The sequence below is a fragment of the Gossypium raimondii genome, chromosome 9 (genome assembly GCF_025698545.1).
Source record: "Gossypium raimondii isolate GPD5lz chromosome 9, ASM2569854v1, whole genome shotgun sequence".
NCBI lineage: Eukaryota > Viridiplantae > Streptophyta > Magnoliopsida > Malvales > Malvaceae > Gossypium > Gossypium raimondii.
The window spans coordinates 5,833,088-5,857,063 of record NC_068573.1 but is presented as its reverse complement, the minus strand read 5'-3'; the positions used below and the strand labels follow the sequence as shown (position 1 = coordinate 5,857,063).

The following is a 23,976-nucleotide window of genomic DNA, read 5'->3' as shown; positions in this document are numbered from 1 at the left end:
TTCAAATTTTTGAACTTTTTCCAAAGTTTTATGATTTGTTTTGAATTAGTCTCGAATTGTTCCTAAACAGTTTTTAGGGTTGCATAAGCTCAATTTAAGGCCCAAATGTATATGTTTTCTATGAATGTATTAAATTCTTGAAATTTATTTTTAAGTTAGATTATTTATTATGTTTTGAAGTTAAAGGTTCCTTTTTGAACTGTAATGCTCCGTAACCTTTATTTGGGGATGAAAAGACGGGTTAGGGATGTTACAGGTTTTCTCCAGTGACCTCCTCCATTATTCTAAATGTCATTCGTAGTTCCAGTTTATCCTTAAATAACACCAAATTGGGATATAGTTCTTGCTCCTCTACTAAATGTAGTTCATTTGAATTGTTGCGTCGCCAACTTGGGCACTTGTCTTCTTGTGTCGTAAGATTTTCAAACTTTGTAATGCTCAGCATGTATGTTTTGTGTGTCAACAAGGGAAGTCACATAAGCTTTCAATTTTGGCTTCTACCACCTCCTATCACAATCCATTCAATCTTGTTGTTTTCGATTGATGGGGTCTGGCTCCTATCAATTCCGGGTCCAGTTGGTATTATGTTTCATTTGTGGATGTTCATGGTCGATTTACTTGGTTGTTTCTACTTCAAAAGAAATCTCAAGCTATTGATTGTTTTATGCATTTTCAGAAATTTGTTAAAGTGCAGTTCGACAGGGAAATAAAGCAGTTTCAAAGTAACTGGGGTAGTGAATTCGGTTCGTTCACTTCTTATCTCACTCAACATGGCATCATCATTCATTGTGTTACATGTCCATACACATCGGAGCAAAATGGGATCGTTGAAAGAAAGCATCATCATGTGGTGAAAGTTGGGCTTATATTACTCACTCAAGCCCATTTACCGATGAATTTGGGAGTATGCTTTTTCATGTGTCGTCCATTTGATCAACCGCTTGCCCACTCCAGTACTCCAAGATCGGTCACCATATTTGGTTCTTCACGACACTCCTCCAGATATAAAATTTAATACTTAATTTTTTTAGCACTTAAATTTTTAGTTTATTAAACACATCCTAAAATTTAATCCATCAAATATAAGTTAAAATTTTTTAAAAAAAGTTATTTGAACTAAAAAAATTCAATAAAGCCAATCATGTCACCGACTCAGTGATGAACTTGTATAGGTTTCAAATTATTTAACATTATGTCTAACGTTCGATCCCTGATTTTATAAACCATTCCCCCTTCCTTAATGTAACTTAATTGTTGATTTATATAAAAAAATCCAATATAAATCACCCAAAATTGAAAGCTACGTATTATATTTTAGAATATGAACTTTTGCAGCATAAAATTCTAAATTAAAAATTTCACCTCTTTCCAAAAGGGAGTTAACGGAAAATTTTTGTCATGAAAGATAAGAATGTGTGAGACTAGGAACCGACACTGATTGGAAAAGTCCATTCATATTTTTAATTTCCAACTTTGTTTTCTTTTCAAGAACGAGTTAATGTGGACCTCATTAATCTTTGTATGATACTAATCAACTTGTGTTATAGGCAATGACCAAAGACTTACTTAAAATGCTTTGTATACATTTTGTTTATTTTTATATAAATTTTATTTGTTTGATTTAGACATCGCATAGATTTCATTCTTTCCCAATTTAAAAAATAAATATTGTTAAAATAACATTTTTATCAATATTCTTTCCCAATTAGTAAATAGAAGGCATGAGTTTTTCATCATTGTCACTTTGTTAGAAGCTTCAAGGAAGGAGTCCTTTAGAGCGTCCAGTTTACAAATACAAGTCAATGCATACAGGATAATATTCTACCTAGAAGTTTTTTGGCGTCTATGGTGGAATATAGGATCTTATGTATATTTTTATTTAAATTATTTTTTTAATTTTATAATTTGCTGACAGCTTTGGATTGGAAAAACCATGGAAGGACAGACCTAAGTGAATTTTTGTCAATGCTTGGAATCATTTTTCCTTCATTGAGATAGAGATTTAGGAAGGAATAATGATTCAAAGCACCTATGGCTTTCCTTCATTAATCACGTTCTTCATTACAAACTTCAACCAAACAAACACAACTTTTTTAGGCAATGACTAAAGACTTAAAAATATAACATTTACCTAATAAAATTATATTCCTTTTATACGTTTTATAATTTTTTATATGAATTATATTTGTTTGATTTCATAAATAGTATTTTGACAACATATTGAACATGGGTCAGCGTTCGATCTAATCGAAAAGTTAATTGAGTTGACAAATCCTATTTTATCATCCTAACTTGATTTGAAATTTTCTCGAACCGGGTCGAGTGAGATGAAATTCAAATCGAATTGAATCAAATATATTTATTTGAGTTAAATTTAAAAAAAATGATTTTTGATTCTTTCAACCACTATCACCCACCGTAATCAAATTTGTTATTAACTTTCATCTCCTCATAATTTATTTATCAATATTTTATATACGGGTTAGCTTCTTTGCTTGCTTAGTTGCTTTAATTATCTTCCGATTTTGTCATTATGTCTTTTGAAATAAAAAACTATTTAAATATAGAAAATATGATTTTTTAATAAAATTTATCTTAAAGATAAAATGTGAAATTTATACCAATATAAAATTTTAACACGAATATTTTATAGTATCATCAATAATTCAATTTTAACAGAAATTTATAAAGGTTTAATATGATTAAACAAATCGATAATATAAATAGTACAAAATATGAAATTTAATTTAATACCATAAATAGTAGATATAAATAAAATCATTACTATTTAGGTTTAGAGATTTTTTGGATGATTTTTATTTAGGGATAAAGGGTAACAAGTAAAAGTTTAGGGGGAAAATAAAAAGTTTTGAAGGTTGGAGGAGTAAAATTTTGGGGGAAAAATAAATGGGGGGAAATATTCAAAAAACAATTGGAGAAAAATGGGTTTGGGGTAGATGGGGGGTGGGATGAAAGGGGAGGAGAGTAAAAGTTTTTGGGGGAAAGTGGGAGGAAGCAAAAGTATTGAGGTAACTAAAAAGATTTAGGGGTTTGGATTAAAAATGTAAAATATTATAGTTTGATATTCAATTTATTCAATTTCGAAAATTAAACTTGATTTGAACACGAAAGTTATTTTTTTTTCAAGTCGAATCGAATTTTGCTCATCTCTAATATTGAATAGATGCAAAATTTTGTGTATGGTTATATTCCAAAATGCATCTTTTATCTAATTAAAATATTAACTGCATAGGAAATTATAATAGAGGTGAAAAACAAATTTAATTTTATAGTAATCCAAATAAACACCTCATGTCTTTATATATATATGTATATGTTTTTCCCGCTCTTTAAAATTAGGTAGAGAATTGGGAGTAAAGCTTCAATCCTGATCTTAATAGCCATGGCATTCTCTTTTTACACTTGTTTTGCTATTTTACTTTTTTCACTCTCTATAGCAGTGAGGAGTAGTGAGATTACTAGAGCAACAAATAATGATTCAGAATCTCTTGTAGCTGAGGAAAAAGCATTGATGGAAACTGGGTGGTGGAGTAACTACAGCGACATAGGTGTTCACCATTGTACATGGCCTGGTGTCAGATGCAGTGCAACTGGAAGTGTCATCGAGATTGATCTTAGTGGCCATGGTCGAAATGGGAGTATAACACCTCAAATAGGTGCACTTTTCAAACTCAAGTGCCTCAACCTGTCCTCAAATAATCTTAGAGGTGAGTTACCTTCTTCGCTTGGAAACCTTACTCAATTGGCAGTGCTTGATGTTTCTTATAATGAAATTCATTCCATTCCCTTGGAAATTTAGAAGATGGAGAATCTTGTTTCTCTAAATTTGACGAGGAATCTCATTGCTGATATGCCTTCAGCTATAGGTCTTTTGACCAATCTCACTCACTTGATTATGAACTCTAATCCATTACGAAGCATCATCCCTCCCCATATATGGAACCTGAAAAAGCTAATGACTCTCCATCTTGGAAACTGCCAGCTCTATGGTTCCATTCGACCAAATATTGGAAAGCTGAAGAGTTCGGTTAATCTCCGTCTCTCGAACAACATGCTTGTTGGTCCAATCCCATCTTCTATCAGCAATGTAACCAATCTAGAGTCGTTGCTTCTTCAGGACAACCAACTTAATGGATCCATTCCACAGGAAATTGGGAGGCTAACGAATTTGATTACACTGTATCTATGGTCTAATATGCTTGTTGGTCCAATCCCATCTTCTATCAGCAATGTAACCAATCTAGAGTCGTTGCTCCTTCAGGACAACCAGCTTAATGGATCCATTCCACAGGAAATTGGGAGGCTAACGAATTTGATTACACTGACTCTATCGTCTAATATGCTTGTTGGTCCCATCCCTTCCTCTTCGGGTAATTTATCCAGCCTGGAATCGTTCTTTCTTTACAAAAATAAAATAAATGGTCCCATCCCTTCCTCTTTGGGTAATTTATCCAGACTGGAATCGTTCTCTCTTTACAAAAATAAAATAAATGGTTCCACCCCATTAGAAATAAAAAATCTTAAGAGGTTGACTGACTTGGATCTTGGTGCCAATAACTTGAGTGGTCAAATCCCTTCATTTCTAGGTCTTTTACCAAGCTTGAGTAGTTTGTACCTTGACTCAAATCTGCTTGAAGGTTTCATCCCATTAGATATTGGAAAATTAAAGAATCTAACTGTATTGTATCTCTCTAATAATAAACTCACTGGCTCAATCCCTTTATCTCTACTTCATTTACCTAATTTATGGCATCTATCCATGGCTTCGAATCTTTTGGAAGGTCCCATACTGTTGAGCATGGACTGCAATGCAACGGAAGGCCATGAAGCAGACCAGCAGCTGCAGCAGACCAGCATTCGAGAAGGACCAGGAGCACCTATGGCTTTCCTTCATTAATCACGTTCTTCATTAGAAACTTCAACCAAACAAACACAACTTTTTTAGGCAATGACTAAAGACTTAAAAATATAACATTTACCGAATAAAATTATTACTTTTATACGTTTTATAATTTTTATATGAATTATATTTGTTTGATTTCATAAATAGTATTTTGACAACATATTGAACAGGGTCAGCGTTCGATCTAATCGAAAGAGTTAATTGAGTTGACAAATCATATTTTATCATCTTAACTTGATTTGAAATTTTCTCGAACCGGGTCGAGTGAGATGAAATTCAAATCGAATCGAATCAAATATATTTGTTTGAGTTAAATTTAAAAAAATGACTTTTGATTTTTTTAACCACTCTCACCCACCGTAATCAAATTTGTTATTAACTTTCATCTCCTCATAATTTATTTATCAATATTTTATATACGGGTTAGCTTCTTTGCTTGCTTAGTTGCTTTAATTATCTTCTGATTTTGTCATTATGTATTTTGAAATAAAAAAACTATTTAAATATAGAAAATATGATTTTTTAATAAAATTTATCTTAAAGATAAAATGTGAAATTTATACCAATATAAAATTTTAACACGAATATTTTATGGTATCATCAATAATTCAATTTTAACAGAAATTTATAAAGGTTTAATATGATTAAACAAATCGATAATATAAATAGTACAAAATATGAAATTTAATTTAATACCATAAATAGTAGATATAAATAAAATCATTACTATTTAGGTTTAGAGATTTTTTGGATGATTTTTATTTAGGATAAAGGCGACAAGTAAAAGTTTAGGGAAAATAAAAAGTTTTGAGGGTTGGGGGGGTAAAATTTTGGAGGAAAAATAAATGGGGGGAAATATTCAAAAAAAAAATTGGGGAAAATGGGTTTGGGGTAGATGGGGGTGGGATGGAAGGAGAGGAGAGTAAAAGTTTTTGAGGGAAACTGGGAGGGAGTAAAAGTATTGAGGTAACTAAAAAGATTTAGGGGTTTGGTGTAAAAATATAAAATATTATAGTTTGATATTCAATTTATTCAATTTCAAAAATTAAACTTGATTCGAACTCGAAAGTTAAATTTTTTTTTATTTTTCCAGTCGAATCTAATTTTTCTCACCCCTAATAATTATTGAATAGATGCGAAATTTTGTGTATGGTTATATTTAAAATGCATCTTTTATCTAATTAAATATTAATTGCATAGGAAATTATAAAAGAGGTGAAAAACAAATTTAATTTTATAGTAATCCAAATAAACACCTCATGTCTTTATATATATGTATATGTTTTTCCCGCTCTTTATTAGGTAGAGAATTGGCAGTAAAGTTTCAATCCTAATCTTAATAGCTGTGGCATTCTCCTTTTACACTTTTATTGCTATTTTGCTTTTTTTTACTCTCTGTAACAATGAGGAGCTGTGAGATCACTAGAGTAACAAATAATGATTCAGAATCTCTTGTAGCTGAGGAAAAAGCATTGATGGAAATTGGGTGCTGGAGAAACTATAGCAACATAGGTGTTCACCATTGTACATGGCCTAGTGTTAGATGTAGTTCTACTGAACGGTCATCAAGATTGATCTTAGTGGCCATGATCTAAATGGGAGTATAACACCTCAAATAGGTGCACTTTCCAAACTCAAGTGCCTCAACCTGTCCTCAAATAATCTTAAAGGTGAGTTACCTTCTTCACTTGGAAACCTTACTCAATTGGCAGTGCTTGATGTTTATTATAATTAGATTCATTTCATTCCCTTGGAAATTGACAAGATGGAGAATCTTGTTTTTCTAAATTTAATGAGGAACCTCATTGTTCATCTGCCTTCAGCTATAGGTCTTTTGACCAATCTCACTCACTTGATTATGAACTCTAATCCATTATGGAGCATCATCCCTCCCTAAATATGGAACCTGAAAAACCTATTGACTCTCTATCTCGGAAACTGCCAGCTCTATGGTTTCAATCCACCAAATATTGGAAAGCTGAAGAGTTTGGTTAATTTCCATCTATCAAACAACATGCTTGTTGGTCCAATCCCATCTTCTATCAGCAATGTAACCAATCTAGAGTCGTTGCTTCTTCTAGACAACCAACTTAATGGATCCATTCCATGGGAAATTGGGAGGCTAACTAATTTGATTACACTGTATCTATCATTTATTATGCTTGTCGGTCCAATCCCATCATCTGTCAACAACTTAACTAATCTTGCATCATTGGTTCTTTATGGAAACTAACTTAATGGATCCATTCCTATTGGTGTTTTTATAGAAAAACTAAGGAGAAGAGAAGTAAAGAAACAGATGCATGGAGAATTGAATAAAAATGAAACTTTAAAAACTAATTTCATATTAACTTTCAGTAAGTTAAAAACATATAATTTACAAGACAGTTTCCTAATGTATAACTGCTCCCACTATTTACTTGACTAAAACATAGCTTAAATTACACACAAAATAAAGTTGACTTATCAGCAATTACATCACATTGAACATCATTCAAATCAGCGACTAATCTTACTAACTTTAAAGGCAAATTACAAAATAACTAAAACTAGTTACATATAAAGAAAATGTAGCTGTTATATTGGTTGAGCTTCAATGCTTCTCTACTGTTGCATTGCAGGAAAAAGTTCAACACTCCTCCTTGGACTATATGCAACAAAAACTAATAATTCTTCTTAAGTTATCAAACCTTGTAGCACCGAGAGACTTAGTTAAAATATCAACAAGCTAGTTTTCTGAGTTGCAATGAATCAGATTAACTTCCTTTGATTGTTCAGCCTCTTTAACAAAATGATATTTAATCTTAAAATGCTTGGTTTTACCATGAAATACTGGATTTTTTGCTATAGCAACATCTGACTAATTGTCAACTCTAATCTCAGTAGCTTCAACTTGATCTTCATTCAAATCACATAAAAGCTTCCTAAGCCAAATGGCTAGATTAATAGCAGTTATTGCTACAAAGTACTCTGCTTCTGCTATTGATTGAGCTACTGTTTGTTGTTTCTTTGAACTCCAACAGAAGACCCCTGAGCCAAGGGTAAAGAAATAGCCAGATATGCTCTTCGTATCATTAGTGCATCCTACCTAATCACTAACAGAATATCATGTTAACTTAATCTTCTGCCTTCTCAAATTTCACTCCATAATTTAGAGTTCCTTTCACATATCTAAGAACTCTTTTAGCTGCCTTAAAGTGAACAACATCACAGTAATGCATGAACCTAGATAGAAGGCCAACAGTAAACATGATATCAGGCCTTGTAGCTGTCAAGTAAAGCAGACAACCTACAAGGCTTCTATACTCTTTCTCATCAACTTTTTCATGGTTGCCATTGTTGGTTAGTTTTTCAACTTGAGCCACTGGTGTGCTAACAATTTTGTGGTTTGACATGCAAAATTTGTTTAAGATCTTTAGGGAAAAAGCCTATTGATTCACTTCCATGCCAAGAAAGTAAGTCATTTCGCCCAAGTAAGTCATTTCAAAAACATCTTGCATCTGTATTTTAAACTTTTCAATTAGCTCCCCATTGCTTCTAGTTACCAATAAATCATCTACATAAAGTGATACAATCAATAAAGTTTTATTCTCTGATTTCTTCACATATAGAGTAGGCTTACTAATACTCTTTTCAAACCCGAGCCTAGATAGATACGTATCAACTCTGTCATACCAGGCCCTTGGTGCCTGTTTCAGACCATACAAGGCCTTTTTTAGCTTGTAGACCTTATCCTTTTCATCAGGAATCTTGAACCCATCTGGTTGTTCAATGAAGATTTCTTCCTTGAGGAAGCCATTCAGAAAAGTAGACTTAACATCCAGTTGATGCACTCTCCATTTCTTTTGAGCAGCTAAGGCAAACAAAAGCCTTATAGTGTCTAACCTTGCAACAGGAACAAAGGTTTCTATGAAGTCGATTCCATATTGTTGGTTGTATCCCTTCACCACAAGTCTTGCCTTGTGATTGTTTAGGGACCCATCAGCATTGTACTTGACCTTAAACACCCACTTTACACCAATAACTCTTTTCTGGTCTAGTCTGTCAACTAGTTCCCAAGTGTTGTTCTTGTGTATCATCTCCATTTCAGCTTCCATAGCCATTTTCCAACACATTTCTTTGGCAACCTCATCAAAATTAGTAGGCTCCAGTATTGCAACATCACATCTTTGATAGATGTCAGTGATGGTTCTTATGCCTCTCATAGGTACATCATCAAATTTATCACCAATTAGCTCTTTTTCTTCAGCTGGTTGTAGATTACTATCTTGTTGACCTTGCTCACTCAAGCTTGCATCTATACCATTCCAATTCCATACATTTTCTTCATCAACTTTTACATTCCTGCTCACCATGATCTTATTGGTGGAGGGATTAAAGACACTATAGCCTTTCTTTGTGCTGCTGTAACCAACAAAGATTCCTGGCACAGATCTCTTTTCCTGTTTGGTTCTCTTTTCAGCTAGAATAAGTGTATAGTAGACACAACCAAACACCTTTAGATGTGAAACTGTTGGCTTAATTCCAAACTAAGCTTCAAAAGGAGTTTTTTCTTTGACAACATTGGTTGGAAATCAGTTAAGCAGGTACACTGATGTGTTCACAGCCTCAGCCCAAAATTTACTTGGTAATTTACTTTCAAACAGTAGGCATTTAGCCATGTCAAGTACTATTCGATTCTTTCTTTCACAGACTCCATTCTGCTGAAGAGTATAAATGGTTATCAGCTGATGCTGAATTCTAGCCTGTTCACATAGCTTCTGAAACCTTTCTGACAAATACTCATTGCCATTGTCTGATCTCAAGGCCTTAAGCTTACAACCTGATTGATTCTCAGCTAAGGCTTTGAACTTGTTAAATGCTTCAGGTACTTCTGACTTTTGTTTCAAAAAATTGACCTAACAGAACCTTTTATAGTCATCTATGAATAGCACAAAGTATTTGTTGTCATTTAAAGAAGAGGCCTTCATTGGTTCACAAATGTCAGTACAGACGAATTGAAGTTTGTCTCGAGCTCTCCATGCCTTGTTAACTGGAAATGGCAGTGTAACTTGCTTCCCAAGCTGACAAATTTCACAAACTCTATCTTTGATATCAAATTTGGACATGTCTTCAACCAGATTGAATTTGTGCAGCAAACCAAGTGATCTATAATTGACATGGCCTAACCTTTTATGCTATAAACTGGCTTTATCAGCAAGACTAGTATAGGCCTTCGTTTCCAACTAATTCACATCTCTGTCATAGTAACTGTAACTAGTTCTTGACCAAGTGAATCCTCAATGACGCAGGAGTTATTCTTGAAAATAAGTGAATAACCCTTCTCTATTAACTGACCAACACTAAGGATTTTTATCTATATCAGTTACAAAAAGAACATTTGAAATTGTTTTGTTACCTGTGTAATCACTAAATTTTGCCCGGGTAGGGTTTCGGGCCGGGCTAGTCTCATATGGGCCCATTAGGGTTTAATTTTGGACTTGTTTTAGCCAATTTTTAATTTTTGTTTTAAATATTAGTAAAATAGTAATAATAAAATTTTGGAAAAATACAAAAAATACAAATTACCTAAACTTTCAAAAATTATATTTTGACCCTTAATTTTTTTCTAAATTTACATCTTAACCCCTAATAATTTGTAAATTACATTTGGGCCCCTAAACTTTCTAGAAATTCATTTTGGCCCCATATTTTCCTAAAATTATAGTTTTTCCCTAAAAAATTTGCACCCTTTACAATTTGGTTCTTCTAGGAATGACAAGACCGCCCCCAATCAGCATTCGAGCGTGCCACGCTCGCCACGCCTGGCACCCCCAATGCATGGCCTCCCTTCTCTGCTGCCACCTGAAAACAAAGAGGAAGAAGACAAAATTGAGGGATTAAAAAGAAAATTGAAGAGAAAGAGGAAAAATTTGACAGCTAAGAGAAAAAAAACAGCAGAAAGATTTCAAAAAAAAGCTCTCAAATCCAACCGATTTCCCCCACCGCCACCACGATCGTCGCGCCACCACCATCGTTGCTCACCGTCGAACCCAAGCCAAGAACCAAGTACGTATAAACAAAAGAAAAAGCAGCAAGAAAAAGAAAAAGTAAAAAGAAACAGTAAAGAAGAAAGAAGAGAAAAAAAGAAGAAGAGAGGAGGGAAAAGAGAGCTCCACAACCACCGTCTACCGTCGTACCAGGCTGGGGAAGTGACGTCGAGGCTGCTGAAGGAGAAGACGAAAAAGGAGAAAAATAGAAGAAAGAAAGAAGAAAAAAGAAAGAAGAAAGGGAAAGAAAAAAGAGAAAACAATAAAAATTTTAACAACCGGGCCAAACTGACCCGACCGACCCATCACCAAAGAAAGCCAAACGAATGAATCATTAAAAAAAAGTAACAAAAAAAACATTAGCAAAAAAAATAGCAGAACTGTCCAAGCCCAAGAACTCGAGCCCAAGCAAAGAGCCATTTCAGTAAGAAGCCCAAGAAGACAAGAGCCGTGCCAGTGCTCCAAGATCCCCTCAGCCCAAAGAACGCTGCCCAGAGAATTCAAGTCCAACAGCCACCAATGAGAAAAAAATGAGAAAAAAAAAAGAAAAAGAAAAAAGGAAAAATGCCCAAAATTCAAGCCCATAACTTTGGGCTTTTGGTAAATTCTTAATCCTTTTAATTTAGTCTAAATATTTGAATATTATCCCATTTTAATTCAATTAGCATTTTTATGGAATTCATGAAATATTATTTTGCTTATTTTATTTCATAATTTTAAATTTAAATAATTTCATTTTTAGAATAGAAAAATCATTTTAATGCATAAGGCAACGAACCGATTTAATATTAAGTCATCGAATTCTTCGCTATGTTGGGTGAATATCGATAGCTCGTGTTAAATACGGGACACCCTTTAAAAAATCGAAAATATTCAAAAGTTCTCGTGTTTTTAAAAAAATAATAATAAATAAATAGAAATAAAAATTCCTCGTGTTTTAATAGAATCCCGATTAGATATCAAATTGAATCGATTTGACACTAATTTGTTGATTTCATCGCTATGTTGGGTGAATATCATCGGTTCGTGTTAAATAAGATACTTCTTTTCAAAATTTTTGCGTTTTCAAAAAAAAATTTGTGTTTTAAGAATTCTCGTGTTTTCAAAAAAATTCTCGTGTTTAAAAATTTTCGCGTTTTCAAAAAAATTTCGTGTTTCAAAAATTTTTTGAGTTTAAAAAAATTCATGTTTTCAAAAAATTCTCGTGTTTCAAAAATTTCGTGTTTTCAAAAATTATTACCGTGTTACAAAATTCTCGTGTTTTTAAAAAAAATCTCGTGTTTCAATCGAATCACGATTAAATATTAAATTGAACTTGTATTTTTGAAAATTAAGACAACATGCGCTTAACGAAATACCAATTTTGGGCGTCACGAGGGTGCTAATACCTTCCTCGCGCATAACCGACTCCCGAACTCAAATTTTCTCTGGATTTTTATGTAGACCTAAAATTACCTCTTTTTTAGAAAAGTTTTAAAATAAATTTTTCTTCTAAAAAGAGAATTTTGTAGGTGTCCGATCACACTTAAAGAAAAGATCGGTGGCGACTCCCTTTTTAAATAAATTGAAACTCTGCTTTCAAATTTTCAATGATCACTTCGACTAGTGCCCATGCACAAATTTTTTAGGTCGCTACAGCTGGCGACTCCGCTAGGGAGCTTTTTGAGAGTCGAGTCTGATGTTAAACGCGTGTTGTCAAAATTTTAAAAATTCCTTTTTCAAATTAAATTGTAATCGTGATCCTTGAATTTTATTTTTGAAAAGTCATGCATCTGCATTCGGTTTTTAAATTAATAATTTTTTTCTAACTTGTTTTATTTTTCTGTTTTTTTCAGCTTTAAGTTTTACGATTTTTTAGTTTACTTTTTTAGTAAAATAAAAAAATGGTTTGTGAGTTTCTCCCCACACACTGTGCACTTGCATTCTTGCATAACATGAGCTCTATACCCGGGCTCCGTCCGTTTAAGTGGAAGTAAATGCTACGCCTTCATGAGTTAACTCGTCCCTCCGCACAGGCTAGTGAATTACTTCCGGGTTACATATGACTTATGCTTTCGTGAGTTAACTTGTCCCTCCGCATAAGTATAAGTAAATGTAATCCCTCGAATTGAGCTCGTGAACCTATGATGGGTGATGACCGAGGCTCCGTACTAACTTTAGTAGGTGATAGTATGGACAATTCGAATACCTTTCTAGAATCAGAACTACATATAGTGAACCGTACGAGCCACCCAATTAGAGCCATGCCGAACCTCTGTCCATCGAATAGTCACCAAAATAAGTACACGGGAGAAACGCCTCTTACCTTTTATTTCTTTTACATTTACACTTATTTGCAAATGAATTGAGTCTGTTTAATAAATTGGGTTGGATAGATTGTTTGATGGTATGTGAGGTAGGTTTTCTATAAAGCATGTTGAGGCAAAAAAAATGCATCTGTTCCACCTAATTGCATGATTGAATGGCTTAATTTGTTAAATTTTCCATAGTTTTTATTTTTCTTTTTTCCTCTGTTTATATCTGTTGTGATCACTAACCAAGGTTATTTGTCTTCATTTTATTTTTCATCATGCATCATAGGCATCTCATTAGGAAGGTGTTGATTAGAGATTGGTTGCCAAAAATGGGTTTCTAATGGAGGAGTCAATTACACAAGTAATCGAGGAAAATACAGTAGTCTGAGACTGGTCTTCTAGGACTTAGAAAGTAAAAGGGGACAGTTTAAAAGAAGGATACATCTCTGATCTTCCCGAGCGTGTGACTTCGAATGTTCATCAGAACGATCTCGAATACTTGACTAGGATCTGGAAACAATGGGACTCAGATACTAGAGGCACCTTCACTGAAAAGTACAGAGATATAGCTCACTTGATAGGAATCAATGTGAACGAGCAGTTGATTCAAGCCATGGTTCGATTCTGGGATCCAGTCTATCAATGTTTCACTTTCAATCAGGAAGATATGACTCCGACCATAGAAGAGTATTATGCTCTACTTCGCATTGACAACGTACAGCTTAACAAGATATATGTGAAGGATTCTAAACCGATGACCTTCAAGAAAAAGCTAATGAAGTTGATAGGGATGACTGCTACATGGGCTGAAGTTTAGTCAATGAAATTCAAAAGGCGGCTGTGCAAATGTGCAATTATCAGATGAGGCCAAAGCTCTCAGTTGCCAATTATCTCTAAGCCAAAGATCAAGCATGTTGGAGTTCCTAGGAGAAGTGAAGAAACAAGGCGATGTGGCCAGGGAATTTATGTAACTGTTAAGTCCAAGATGGAAAAATGTTTTGTAATGGGCTCTTTTGATTAATGAAACGCCAAAATATGGGGCTATCTTGAAATTGACACCAAATTCTTGTCTATTTATTCATTACTAACATTCACTTGTCATTCATTCATTCATTCATTCATTCATTCATGCATTGCATGTACATATCACCCTAACCATTCACTAAGGCTAGAACCGCATAATCCACAGTTGTAACACTATGAGTCTGGAATCACGTTACTCTTATAGGACCCGCCTAAGAGCTAGAGTTATGGACGCTGAACTCAATGAAATAATGGAAAGGATGGAGAGAACCCAAAGAGAGTTACAGGAGCAATTGCCCAAGTCGCAACAAGAGGCGAGAGATTTGATGGTGAGATCTCGAGAGGAATCGCTCAAGCAAAAGGATCAAATGGCCAAAATGATAGAAATGATGACGGCCTTAGTTAAAGGAAAGGGACCTATGCAGAGGCCTAATATCATAGAGCCGCCTCAGTCAAGAGCTAATCAAGATCCACTTTATCCCCCAGGATTCACTCTACCTCATGTCCACGCAATGCAAAGAGGATACCCCCAAAGGGAACCTACAGTCTTGGAACAACATCATGCTCCATCTGCTCATTTAGGGCTAGGAATGTTTGTATCAAACCCTGGGGCTAATCCCTCAGATCCAATTGTTCCAGACCTGGATGATCCTGTAGAAATAGCAAGGCTAAAAATTGATGACAATAATACTCAGGATAAGTATAGAATCCTGGAAGAGAGGATCAATGCAGTAGAAGGTGTTGAAGTTTTCTCTGCTTTGAGTGCGAAAGAGCTCAGTTTGGTACCTGATCTGGTCTTACCCCGAAAATTCAAGGCGCCAGATTTTGAGAAGTATGATGGAACAAGATGTCCAAAGGCGCATCTTATCATGTTTTGCCGAAAGATGACTGGTTACATGAACAATGATAAATTATTGGTACACTGCTTTCAAGATAGTTTGGTCAGCTCAGCCCTTCGATGGTATAATCAGCTCAGCAGAGAGAACCCGATCATGGAGGTATCTAGCATCAGCATTTTGTGAGGAATACAAGCATGTATCGGATATGGTACCTGATCGACTAACTTTACAAATGATGGAAAAGAAGCCAACAGAGACTTTTAGGCAATATGCACAAAGATAGAGGGATATCTCGGCTTAGGTGGAACCCCTGTTAACTAAGACAGAGATAACGATCCTCTTCATTAACATTCTTAAAGTGCCATTTTACGATAAGTTGGTAGGGAGTGTCACAAAAGACTTTGCAGACATTGTAATATCCGGGGAGCTTATAGAAACCGCCATCAAGAGTGGGAGAATGGAATGTCCCGAGAGTTTAAAGAGGGCAGTGCCCATAAAGAAAAAGGAGCCAAAAGCCCATATGGTTGGAACCGAGAGCCACTGTACCCCCAATCCATACCCAGCCCAATCACGACCTCGTTATCGCCCACCTACAAACTTCTACTTTCCTTTCCAAAGTCCTTACTATCAAACACCTCCCTCTTACCCCGTCTATACCATGAATAATCAAAGACCATTCTCCATGTTCCCACCAAGTACCATGCCTACACAAACCCAACCCAAAAATGAACAAAGACCAGCAAGGCCCAATTCTGAAAGACCTCAGTTTACACCAATCCCTGTATCATATGGAGAATTATACCTGAAGTTGTTGGAAAAACAATTAATATCCCCGCATTACATGGCACCCCTGAAGCCCTTATACCCAAAATGGTATGGTCATAATGCTAGTTGCATGTATCACGCTGGAAATCAAGGGCATTCTACAGAAAACTGCCTTGCCTTTAAAAGGAGGGTTCAAGATCTCATCGATGCTAACATTCTGCGATTTGATGGTGTTAGTAATCCTTTTCCTAACCATGCTGATGGGAATGTGAATGTGGTAACAAATGAAGACGAGGGGCAAGACAATCCGCAAAGCGCCTTGAATGAAAAGGGATTTCAGTACATCAGCATAAATGTTGTTAACAATGAGGATGATGCAATTGAGAATGCTTCAATAATACGCCCTTGTCCTCTTGGATTTTCTTTGAACAACTGGACTGCTGTGGATTGTCTTGTAGTTTTTAAGTCCCCTTTAGAGTGATGCCCAATGTTAACCCTTCATTTTGTGTGTCATTAAGCAGTAGGGTTCCTTTTGTAAGAGCTTATGTTTGCTCTTTATCATTTCAATGAACATTAATGAAGATGCCTTTTGTTTTATATTGTCATGATCTTTTCATTTCCATTAACTTCGGGACTACCCCTTCTAATCATACTCTTTTCCTGGATGTATCTCATATCATTTTATGACAATGTGTTCGTTGATTCCAATACCTTAATGCTCCTCTATAGCTTTTTCCATTCACCTTTCAGGTGCTCAGATATCAATGGCATGAACAATCCCGTTACGAATCTTGAAATCGATTTCGAGAAGGCTATTTGTTTAGGAGAAACCGAAGCTGACAAAAATGTTGAAGATTGTGTCTTGTCTCCTGACTTACTGAGAATGGTAGACCAAGAAGAGAAATAGATTCTACCCCATCAAGAATCTATTGAGACAGTAAACTTGGGAAGTGAGGAAAAAAACAAGAAGTGAAGATCGAGAATTCCATTTCATAGAACACCAAACAGAATTTGATCGCATTGCTCCGTAAGTACAAATATGTATTTTCCTGGTCTTTTCAGGACATGCCAGGGCTAAACGAGGATGTAGTGGTCCATAAGCTCCCATTGAAATCAGAATGCAAACTTGTTCAATAGAAGCTAAGAAGGATGAGACCCGAAATGTTGTTGAAGATAAAAGAAGAAGTCTAGAAACAATATGATGCCAGTTCCTTACAAGTCTCTAAATATCCAAAATGTGTAGCTAACATAGTCCCGATACCGAAGAAAGATGGCAAGGTTCGAATGTGTGTGAATTATCGTGATCTAAATCGAGCAATCCCTAAGGATAATTTCTTTTGTAACACATCGATACGTTGGTAGATAACACGGAAAATCATTCATTATTGTCTTTCATGGATGGTTTCTCGGGTTATAATTAGATAAAGATAGCTACCGAAGATATGGAGAAAACTACATTCGTGACAATATAGGGAACGTTCTGCTACAAAGTGATGCCGTTCAGATTGAAAAATGCTGGGGCAACATGATGATTCAGGGAAAAGAGAAAAGGCGATTTACTACCTCAGCAAAAAGTTCACAAAATATGAGGCAAAGTACCTATCAATTGGAAATTTATGTTGTGCATTAGTCTGGGTAGTTCGGAGGCTCAGACAATACATGTTGTATCATACGACATGATTAATTTCGAAGCTAGATCCATTAAAGTACATGATGGAATCACCCGCACTCTCAGGAAGAATGGCACGATGGCAGATCTTATTGTCTAAGTATGACATCTTGTATGTGAGTCAAAAGTCGATAAAAGGAAGCACGATAGCTGACTTCTTAGTAAGTCGAGCAATGGAAGAATACGAGTCTTTGATATTTGATTTCCCAAATGAAGACTTGATGTGCATTTCAAAAAAAGAGGGCAAGTCATCAATAGAGAAATCATGGAAGATGAGCTTTAATGGTGCATTGAATGCATTGGGGCATGGGATCGGAGCAGTCTTAGTGTCACTGGAAATGGACCATTACCCACTCACTGCTAGATTGAATTTCTCCTATACCAATAATATAACGGAGTATGAAGCTTTCATCATGGGACTCCGTGCAGCTATCGAGAGGAAAATCAAAATCTTAGAGGTACACGGGGACTCAGCATTAGTCATTTTCCAAATCCGTGGAGATTGGAAAGTGAGAGATTCGAAATTAGTCTAGTTTCGTGATCTCGTGGTAGAATTGGTCAAAGAATTGAAAGAAGTGACTTTTCACTACTTCCCACGAGAAGAAAACCAGTTGGCTGGTGCTTTGGCCACCTTGGCTTCAATGTTCAAAGCAAACAGAGAAACCGAAATAATGCCTATCCAAATGAGCATATATGAGACCCTCGCACACTATTTTAGCATTGAGGAGGAGTCAGACGGACGACCATGGTTCCATGATATCTTGGAGTATATCAAGAATCAAAAGTACCCCGAGCAAGCAAATGAGAATGACAACAGAACTCTTAGGAGAATGGCAATTGGATTTGTTCTTGACGAGGATATCCTATACAAAAGAGGAAAAGATCAAGTGCTCCCGAGATGCGTGGACGCTATTGATGCTAGAAATATACTTGAGGAGGTTCACGAAGGAATTTGTGGAATGCATGCCAGTGGTTTCACTATGGCCGGACAGATTATGAGACTTGGTTATTTTTGGCTGACGATGGAAAGGGATTGCATTGGATATGCACGAAAGTGTCATAAGTGTCAAATTTACGGCGATAAAATTCATGCAGCTCCTTCACCCCTTTATGTCATGACTTCTCTATGGCCTTTTTCTATGTGGGGCATGGATGTTATAGGGCCAATCTCCCCGAAGGCTTCTAATGGGCATCGATTCATATTTGTGGTTATAGACTACTTCACAAAATGGGTAGAAGCCACTTCGTTTGCTAATGTGACAAAGGTTGCAGTCTGTAGGTTCTTAAAAAAGGAGATTATATGTCGATATGGTCTGCCTGAAAGAATCATTTCAGATAATGCTTTAAATTTCAACAACAAGATGATGAAAGAAGTATGTGAGCAATTTCAGATAAAGCATCATAATTCTTCACCCTATCACCGGAAGATGAATGGAGCAGTGGAAGCGACTAATAAGAACATTAAGAGGATTATCAGGAAGATGAATGAGACATATAAAGACTGGCACGAGAAGCTACCATTTTCTTTGTACGCATACCGCACCTCTATGCGAACATCTACGAGGGCAACTCATTTTTCTCTAGTCTACGGAATGGAAGTTGTTCTGCCCATTGAAGTGGAGATCCCATCCCTACGTGTCTTGATGGAATCAAAACTAGAAGAATCCGAATGGGTTCGAGCTAGATATGATCAGCTAAATCTTATTGAGGGAAACCCTTGAAGGCAATTTGCCATGGACAGATGTATCAGAAAAGAATGATCATGGCCCATGATAAAAGGGTGCGGCCAAGAGAATTCCACGAAGGGGAACTGGTACTAAGAAAGATCCTCCTGATACAAAAAGACTTTCGAGGAAAATGGTCGCCAAATTGGGAAGGGTCATACGTTGTAAAAAAGGCATTCTCAGGAGGGGCTCTGATTCTCTCTGAGATGGATGGGAAAGAATTACCTAATCCAGTGAACTCAGATGATGTGAAGAAATATTATGCCTAAAAAACAAAAAAAAAAAAACAAAAAACAAAAACAAAAAAAAGAAAAAAACCAAGATGAAAACCCGAAAAGGGCGTCTTGATAAACAAAAAGGATTAGGATGAAAACCCAAAAGGGATCCTAATGAAGTGGGCTCGGGATTAAAGGAGCAAAGTGACTTGAACGGGGAGTTGAATGACGAAGTCGCAATATTTGAAGCATTCTCAGAAGCTCGAAATCTTCTACACAAGAAGCCGTGCTCAAAAGGATCCAGGACGAAGAAACGTGGAGAAGTTCATGCATTGGATATCTAGAGCATTTTTGCCCATTGAATTCGCTTTCTTTTCTTTATGATGATTTATTTGTTAAACTTTTCTTGTCAATTTTCTTTGTTTGTTGCTTTTTAAAAAATATAATGTGAGGTATTTCTTTCATGCCTACTTTGTCTTTTTTAAGCATCTCATGTTTGATTCATTTAAATGATAAATAGTAAGTGACATATTCTAAACAAAAGGAACATTGAGCATTACATGGATGGGAATTTAATAAGTACAAGGGCCCCAAAGCAAGAATAAAGTTCAACAGGGGCCAAGAGGGTGATATATGAAGAAATGTGGATCACTCGCAAAACTTGAAGATGAGTACAGAACCTGAAAAAAGGTGAGGAATGGAGGCAATGAATGAAGGCCCTCACGAAAGTCAGAAAGGGTCATGTGACAAACGATCCAGAGTGCATGGCATGATCATGTAGACACAAAAGCATTTAGGACAAACATCTGCATGTCATAATAACATCCTACATGACATATACAGGTATACTAGTAGAGCAAGGAATACTAGGAGAAAGCTGCACAGAATCAATAAAGAAGAAAGCTTTTAGTTTCACATGATGTTTTTTGAAACCCTGTTTCTTTCAAGAAATATTTTTCAATTTCTATTTTTTTCAAAAATCAACTAATATTGCGAGAGGTAAGTTGAGCCTCGGGTCACATATCGAGGTATTTTTTTAAATTTATGTTTTTTTCAAAAATCATCTCAGATGGCGAGAACTGAGTTGAGCCTTGGGTCACGCTGAGGTATTTTCAATTTATGTTTTTCAAAAAAAATCAACTCATAATGCGAGAGGTGAGTTGAGCCTCGGGTCACGCTGAGGTATTTTTAATTTCTATTTTTTAAAAAAAAAACAACTCATAATGCGAGAGGTGAGTTGAGCCTCGGGTCACGCTGAGGTATTTTTAATTTCTATTTTTCAAAAAAAAACAACTCATAATGCGAGAGGTGAGTTGAGCCTCGGGTCACACTGAGGTATTTTTTATTTCTATTTTTCAAAAAAAATTAACTCATAATGCGAGAGGTGAGTTGAGCCTCGGGTCACGCTGAGATATTTTTATTTTTTATTTTTCAAAAAAAAATCGGCTCACAATGCGAGAGGTGAGTTGAACCTCGGGTCATGCTGAGGTATTTTTAATTTCTATTTTTCAAAAAAATATCAACTCATAATGCGAGAGGTGATTTGAGCCTCGGGTCACACTGAGGTATTTTTAATTTCTATTTTTTTTAAAAATCAACTTATAATGCGAGAGGTGAGTTGAGCCTCGGGTCACGCTAAGGTATTTTTAACTTCTATTTTTCAAAAAAAATCAACTCATAATACGAGAGGTGAGTTGAGCCTCGGGTCACGCGAAGGTATTTTTAATTTCTATTTTTCAAAAAAAATCAACTCATAATGCGAGAGGTGAGTTGAGCCTCAGGTCACGCTGAGGTATTTTTAATTTCTATTTTTCAAAAAAAAAATCAACTCATAATGCGAGAGGTGAGTTGAGTCTCGGGTCATGCTGAGGTATTTTCAATTTATGCTCTTCAAAAAAAATCAACACATAATGCGAGAGGTGAGTTGAGCCTCGGGTCACACGTCGAGGTATTTTTCAATTTCTATTTTTCAAAGGTCAACTCATAATCTGAGAAGTGAGTTGAACTTCGGATTACACACTAAGCTGTTTTCAATTTCAGGCTTTCAAAAAAAATAGACAAAAAATTTTTTTTGGACAATTGAACAAAATTCAGTGCTTTTAAGCCTTTGCACTATCATTGTTTCAGAACGATGAGCAAAGAGGGGCAACTGTAATCACTAGATTTTGCTCAGGTAGGGTTTCGAGCCGGGCTAGTCTCATATGGGGCCAATTATTGGGCCCATTAGTGTTTAATTTTGGACATGTTTTAGGCCATTTTTAATTTTTGTTTTAAATATTCATAAAATAGTAATAATAAAATTTTGAAAAAATACAAATTACATTTTAGCCCCTAAACTTTTCAAAAATTACATTTTGACCCTTATTTTTTCTAAATTTACATCTTATCCCCTAATAATTTGTAAATTAAATTGGGCCCCTAAACTTTCTAAAAATTACATTTTTGCCCCATATTTCTTAAAATTATAGTTTTGCCCTAGAAACTTTGTACCCTTTACAATTTGGTCCTTCTAGGCATGAGAAGACCGCCCCAATCAGCATTCAGGCATGCCCCGCTCACCACGCCTGGCACCCCCAGTGCATGGCCTCCTTTCTCCGCTGCCACCTGAAAACAAAGAGGAATAAGACAAAATTGAGGGATTAAAAAGAAAATTGAAGAGAAAGAGGAAAAATTCGATAGCCAAGAGAAAAAAAATAGCAGAAAAATTTCAAAAAAAAAGCTCACAAATCCAACTAATTTCCCCCACCGCTACCACGATCGTCGCGCCACCGCTATCGTTGCTCCACCGTCGAACCCAAGCCAAGAACCAGGTAAGCATAAACAAAAGAAAAACCAGCAAGCAAAAGAAAAAGCAAAAAGAAATAGTAAGGAAGAAAAAAGAGAAAAAAAAGAAGAAGAGAGGAGAGCTCCACAGCCACCGTCTACCGTCGTACTGGGCTGGGGAGGTGACGTCAGGGCTGTCGAAGGAGAAGAAGAAAAAGGAGAAAAAGAGAAGAAAGATAGAAGAAAAAAGAAAGAAGAAAGGGAAAGAAAAAAGAGAAAAAAATAAAAATTTAACAAATGAGGCTAAACCGACCCGACGACCCATCGATCTAGTAGGCCCAACAAGAGCAGATCATTAAAAAACAAAGAAGAAGAAGAAAATAGCAACAAAAAAATAGCAGAACTGTCCAAGCCCAAGCAAAGAAGCCATTTCAGCCTGTGCCCAACAAAGACAAAGAAGAAGTCGTGCCTGCTCCAAGAGCCCCCTCATGCCCAATGACGCGCCCAAGAAGCCCAAGTCCAACAAAGCTAGCCAATGAGAAAAAAAAGAAGGAAAAAAAAAGGGAAAAGGCCCAAAATTCAAGCCCATAACTTTGGGCTTTTGGTAAATTCTTAATCCTTTTAATTTAGTCTAAATATTTGAATATTATCCCATTTTAATTAAATTAGCATTTTTATGGAATTCACGAAATATTATTTTGATTATTTTATTTCATAATTTTAAATTTAAATAATTTCATTTTTAGAATAGAAAAATCATTTTAATGCATAAGGCAAGGAACCGATTTAATATTAAGTCATCGAATTCATCGCTATGTTGGGTGAATATCGATGGCTCGTGTTAAATACGGGACGCCCTTTAAAAAAACTGAAAATATTCAAAATTTCTCGTGTTTTTTAAAAAATAAGAATAATAAATAAACAGAAAAAATTCCTCGTGTTTTAATAGAATCACGATTAGATATTAAATTGAATCGATTTGACACTAATTTGTTGATTTCATCGCTACGTTGGGTGAATATCATCGGTTCGTCTTAAATACGATACTTCTTTTCAAAATTTTTGCGTTTTCAAAAAAAATTTCGTGTTTTAAAAATTCTCGTGTTTTCAAAAAAAATTCTCGTGTATAAAAAAATTCGCGTTTTGAAAAAATTTTCGTGTTTCAAAAAATTTTCACGTTTAAAAAAAATTTCATGTTCTCAAAAAGTTCTCGTGTTTCAAAAATTTCGTGTTTTAAAAAATTATTAGCGTGTTAAACAATTCTTGTGTTTTTAAAAAAAATCCCGTGTTTCAATCGGATCACGATTAAATATTAAATTGAACTTGTATTTTTGAAAATTAAGACAACATGCGCTTAACGAGATACCAATTTTGGGCTTCGCGAGTGTGCTAATACCTTCCTCGAGTAACCGACTCCCGAACTCGAATTTTCTCTGGATTTTTATGTAGACCTAAAATTACCTCTTTTTTAGAAAAGTTTTAAAATAAATTTTTCTTTTAAAAAGAGAATTTTGTAGGTGTCCGATCACACTTAAAGAAAAGATCGGTGGCGACTCCCTTTTTAAATAAATTGAAACTCTGCTTTCAAATTTTCAATAATCACTTCGACTAGCGCCCATGCACAAATTTTTTAGGTCGCTACAACCTGAATATGTGTTGGTTATAACATTGCCTCTGCCTCTGGCTTCAATGAGGTTTCTATTTCTAATCCTGACTTTGGAAACAAAGCTG

The 23,976-nt window shown here is 35.4% G+C and overlaps 2 protein-coding genes across 6 annotated transcripts; both read left to right on the top strand.

Annotated features, from left to right (window-relative positions):
- The first annotated feature begins 3,341 nt into the window (after window positions 1-3,341).
- LOC105798234 (MDIS1-interacting receptor like kinase 2-like) lies at window positions 3,342-11,271 on the top strand. 5 transcript variants are annotated; one of them, XM_052621492.1, is made up of 3 exons: window positions 3,342-3,728; window positions 4,004-4,391; window positions 4,803-5,151. In XM_052621492.1, the coding sequence occupies exons 2-3, from the start codon at window positions 4,073-4,075 to the stop codon at window positions 4,916-4,918; spliced, it is 435 nt and encodes a 144-aa protein (XP_052477452.1). In that variant the 5' UTR covers window positions 3,342-3,728; window positions 4,004-4,072; the 3' UTR covers window positions 4,919-5,151. The 5 variants fall into 5 exon arrangements, 3 of the variants coding, with proteins under 3 accessions (XP_052477452.1, XP_012483679.1, XP_052477451.1); XR_008189100.1 differs by lacking the exons at window positions 4,004-4,391; window positions 4,803-5,151 and adding exons at window positions 6,371-6,594; window positions 10,677-11,271 and having other exon boundaries at window positions 3,343-3,728; XR_008189102.1 differs by lacking the exons at window positions 4,004-4,391; window positions 4,803-5,151 and adding exons at window positions 6,383-6,594; window positions 10,677-11,271 and having other exon boundaries at window positions 3,344-3,728.
- A 6,316-nt stretch (window positions 11,272-17,587) lies between these two features.
- Window positions 17,588-19,264, top strand: LOC128032533 (uncharacterized). Its single transcript, XM_052621138.1, has 3 exons — window positions 17,588-18,001; window positions 18,077-18,697; window positions 18,935-19,264. The coding sequence occupies exons 1-3, from the start codon at window positions 17,588-17,590 to the stop codon at window positions 19,262-19,264; spliced, it is 1,365 nt and encodes a 454-aa protein (XP_052477098.1).
- The last annotated feature ends 4,712 nt before the right edge of the window (window positions 19,265-23,976 follow it).

Excerpts from the sequence above, each read along its gene's own strand:
- LOC105798234 (XM_052621491.1), top strand. The coding sequence starts at position 3,404 with ATGGCATTCTCTTTTTACACTTGTTTTGCTATTTTACTTTTTTCACTC. Across the intron at positions 3,729-10,676 it reads GTCCTCAAATAATCTTAGAG|GAATGACAAGACCGCCCCCA; the intron begins GTGAGTTACCTT and ends TGGTTCTTCTAG.
- LOC128032533 (XM_052621138.1), top strand. The coding sequence starts at position 17,588 with ATGGAATCACCCGCACTCTCAGGAAGAATGGCACGATGGCAGATCTTA. Across the intron at positions 18,002-18,076 it reads GGAAAATCAAAATCTTAGAG|TTTCGTGATCTCGTGGTAGA; the intron begins GTACACGGGGAC and ends AAATTAGTCTAG. Across the intron at positions 18,698-18,934 it reads TTTCTATGTGGGGCATGGAT|ATAAAGCATCATAATTCTTC; the intron begins GTTATAGGGCCA and ends GAGCAATTTCAG.